This window comes from Chanos chanos, chromosome 2, assembly GCF_902362185.1.
Source record: "Chanos chanos chromosome 2, fChaCha1.1, whole genome shotgun sequence".
NCBI lineage: Eukaryota > Metazoa > Chordata > Actinopteri > Gonorynchiformes > Chanidae > Chanos > Chanos chanos.
Window position 1 is genome coordinate 60,668 of NC_044496.1, and position 4,510 is coordinate 65,177.

At 39.8% G+C, this 4,510-nt stretch overlaps 1 protein-coding gene across 1 annotated transcript; it reads left to right on the forward strand.

The window, feature by feature from the left end:
• Window positions 1-2,012: 2,012 nt before the first annotated feature.
• Window positions 2,013-2,744, forward strand: LOC115806168 (regulator of G-protein signaling 9-binding protein). The gene has a single exon (XM_030766919.1). It carries the CDS (start codon window positions 2,013-2,015, stop codon window positions 2,742-2,744), a length of 732 nt encoding a protein of 243 aa, XP_030622779.1.
• Window positions 2,745-4,510: the final 1,766 nt, after the last annotated feature.

The following is a 4,510-nucleotide window of genomic DNA, read 5'->3' on the forward strand; positions in this document are numbered from 1 at the left end:
ACAGTGTATGAAAGGGGCAAAAAGATGTCCTTAATGTTGCCTCATTTTCCCCTAAGAGGACTTGATTTTTATTAAAGCTGAGATGACTAACACCTACTGTGTGTGTTTCTCTGACATGCACCTTTCCCCAGTGCCCCCACTGACATAACAGACTCATTTCCATTAATAAGCATGCCAGCACTGATGCAGGCTTGGCTGCTTGGTAATAACACATTTTGTGATTTAGGTCAAAGTGGAAGAAAGAAAAGCCTGAGTAGAGGTAGAGGAATATATATATATATATATATATATATGTGTGTGTGTGTGTGTGTGTGTGGTGTGTGTGTGTGTGTGTGTGTGTGTGTGTGTGTGTGTGTATATATATATATATATATATGTGTGTGTGTGTGTGTGTGTGTGTGTGTATACACACACACACACACACAGTATATATATTCGTTGTTAAATGGCACCGATTAGACTAGGTCATGTATTTTACTTCATTTAGATTGTGAAAGAACTGTTTATCTATTGTCATAACTGTGGATGGAACTGGAAATACAGATGACAACAAATGGGGAGAATCCATTTCATCTACTAAAAATGTGAGAAACTTAAAAGGTTGTATTTAGTAGCAAAGTCCTTTGTTCCTTTCTTCTATCAAATTCTCTGCATATATTTTATTATAATGCTTTCCAGAGAGTCTCTAATGTCATCACAGCCACCTGTGTGTCAAACACAGAAACATTCAAAAGGGTTGTTCACTTGTTGCTGACACTTCGTCGGTGCTTAATACTGTTCGTTGACGTTCCTCATTAGTTTAAAGTGTAAAATAAGTGAAAAGATACATACATAAATGATACTAATATGATCAAGTTTTTATTGTTTCTGGGCAATACTTTGCAAGTATTTAGTTCTTTAGTTTTGCCAGATAGTGAGATTCCCCTGATTATATTGAATGCCACGGGCGATCAAGTCGTTTTTAACAGTCTACAGAAGTATGCGAGTATGTATATCGACTGATATTTTGAAGGTCAGTATAGGGTGTATAAATTCCGTTAATAATAAACATACATTTAGAGTGGTACTTATATTTCATATGTAGGACCACCCAATTCTTTATTTTTCCACCATAAAATGAATTTAACGATGTAAAACTCTATTCCCCCCATTTCCAGAAAGAATGCATCTGTGTGTGGTTGTTTCCGAGTGATAGGTGGATTGGACCAATTGTATTTGATATTCAAATTGAAAACTCTAACGCCAACCAATCAGTGCAGCGTTCGGATAGGCCTTCGGGCTGTTATTGCCAGAGCAAACGATACTCACTGGTTTCCTCTTTGCTATGGGTTCATGGAACCGGTCAAGATGCTTAGTGTGTTTAAACATCGACGACAACGAAGCTGAGGTGGACAGCTCCCTACAGATAAAAAAAAAAAATCACAACAGGGTATCTTGTTTATTAAATGGACAGAAAATGATGCTGTAATTTTGGAAGCTTGAACATGCTTAATCGGACATTAACTGCACTGCAGCCGTCAAAGCCAGATATCCTCTCCCTCGACATCAGTTGATTTGTTTGGTGCATCATTTCGTTCTTATTAACGGAAATCAACAGGGCTTGAAGTTTGCGAAGCCGTGCTTCAACACCTGTTAACAGCCATCCATCGGTGCGTGTAATTGTCCACCAAAGAGGGGCAAATATGTTTTAAATTGATGCTCAGTAAGCCCAAGCAAAGGGTGCACTGACGCCGACTAATCTCCGCAGGCAAAACTAAAGCCGTTTACGGATCCGTTTATTGCTAAGCCTGACTGCTCTCTGCCACAGACAGAGAACATGGATGGAAAGGAATTTGCAATGACGAGAAAGCTGAGTGGATTTGAATGGCTGTGCTGCTCCCGTCGAAACTAAAAAAAACACCTTCGAGCACAGCATAGCAAAGGCATCACAAGGCAGTTTGTGTACATCCAGCGCACCGCAATTCTTGGATACAATTTCTACCAGAGGATTTTAGCGTTAAATTTGAGTAAAGATGGGGAAAGACGAGTGCAAAACCATGTTGGACGCACTGAACAAAGTGACCGCATGTTACAGACACTTGGTTATTGCTCTTGGTAGCACTTCGGACTCGCAGAATCTACGAGAAGAGCTGAAAAAGACCCGCAAAAAGGCGCAAGAGTTGGCTGTGGCCAACAGGACTAAATTAACAGCTCTGTTAAAAGACAAAACCATCAGCAAGGACGATCGTGCAGAATATGAACGCTTATGGGTCCTGTTCTCCAGCAGTATGGAAATACTGGAGGTAGACATGAGAAGGTCGCTGGAGATTGGTCAAGATTTTCCTCTGAAAGTACCAACAAGACACCTTATCCAAACTGGGATGACCGGCAGCACCACCACCGTGGCCGCCCGTGCCATGAGCGTACAGAATATGAAGTACGAGGCGGATGCCAGCATTGATACAGCGGATCTGAAAGACTTGGAGACCGAAATCGCTCAGGTCGACCAGATGATGGAGGAGATGGAGATGAAGGTCCAGGTGGCGCCTTGGGCAGTCGAGGCCAAACAGGAGGCGGGTGCTGAATTGAAGAGTACTGTCAGTGTAGGAAATTCCTCGGTCGGGGTGATTTCCATTTGTGAGGAGGAACCTAAAGAGGCCGCAGAAGGCGAGGGTGACGTAATGAGAGTTTTCGCAGGGGTAATTTTTACGGCTGTTTTACTGATTGCTGGAATTTTGGGATACCTCGTAATCAACCTCTCTTGAACAACAGCCGCCAGTATAATAGCCTATGTGCTTTGTAAACGGTAGTCTGTAAGCAGAACTATGTACCCAAAGATGTGAATGGGACCACCATTAAATCTGTGTGGAGGTGGTGCTGGCTGAACCGGGACAGGATTAGATACGTTTGTCCGAAAGTAAACTGGAGCTAAAACGTTGTAGTACGTTCTAGAGATAAGAGACATCCTGAACCGAAATTGTTATACAACGGAAGCACTTCACCCCACACTTGTTTAAGCAGTTTCTTTGAGGGCGTGCGCGTTTGGGAATCTATGAATTTAGACATCAAATCGGAACCTTCAAAAACAAAATCAAAGAAAACTAACTGTATTAAGTGCATGTTTGCATTAATAGTAACGAAAACATGATGCGTCCGCTCAACAAGATCAAAATACAGGTTAGTGTCAGACCTGTAGGCCTATCGAGGTAATTGTGGGGGGTACTCGGCAGGTGTCGAATCAAATAGCTGTTCTGACACCTTTATGAATCTTATTGGACTCGAAGTGAAACTTCATCAGGCATTTGATCGCTTCATTGGGTTCCTCACACCACGAACGATTTTCTGGATTTAAACTGACAGTAACCTATTAAGGAATAACCCTAACCCTAAAGTTTACTCGAAGAGATGCATGTTCACCAACGCTTAAATTAAATTGCATATAATCTGCATTTACAATTTAAAAAACAAAGGTCGATTTTTTTTTACATTCACGCCTGCTAAGTATTTGACCACGGTTAATTAGACATGACCGTCTACTTTTCACCTAATTTAAAAACAATGTCCATCATATAGATAGCACATCGAAAATATTTTCTTTATTTCACGATTTCTTTATTCTTCACATGGCTTCATTACCTCCTTGTAGCTAACACTATCATGGATGTTTGTGCAGTATTTTGGTGAATATATGACAATGTATAGTGAATTTGTAAATAAGTCGTATCCTTGTTTTAAATAGTGTACATACAGTTGAGTATATTTATTGATTTATTGTAATAAATGACTCGAAATGTGCTCAGGTTATCTTTTTTTTTTGAAGACTTTTAAACACAATTACAGAGATACATAAATATTTTCCTTAGATCTGACACTATTGGAAGGTTATAGCAGTATCCTAAGTTATTATGGACAAGCTTGTGAAGAGAATCTCTGGTGAAAAGAAAATACCCTATGATCTATTTTTCTCTGTTTCTTACTTTGCCTCTTAGTGCTGATCTCATTCTGCTGTTTCACATTGAGTTTCATAAGAACTAACAGCACTAACTTACAGTAGCCCATGGTACATATGTAAGTCTGGTTTCCAAAGGACCTATTACCTAACTTTCAGCACCATTTTAATATTAAAGCTGAATAAGACAGTGAATGCACAACTAACATGTCAGGAAAGTCTCTCTATATTTTTTTATTATGAGGGCAAGCTTATTGGATCATGAATCTACATTGGTTTTATTCTAAGTAAGACCATAAGTTTACGTCAAAAGTCATTATGTAAGATACACTAATATGCAGTCTGTTCTGTGAGAGGGAAACTAAGCTTCCCTTACAGTTTTTAGACATGCCATGAGGGTACATCCTGAATCTCATTTACCAACTCTTATCCTTCGAGGATAGACTGAGTACAAATAGGTCTTGAGCACTCTGACTCCTAATGTGATTAGCTGGAAGTCTATTGAACCCTAAGGAATCTGTAACATGGAATGGCAGGAGGGTACTGTGTGCTATGTATCTGATTTAGAGCCATTTACAACAA

What these genes read in the sequence shown, in the direction of transcription:
- LOC115806168 (XM_030766919.1), top strand. Translation starts at nt 2,013, where the DNA reads ATGGGGAAAGACGAGTGCAAAACCATGTTGGACGCACTGAACAAAGTG.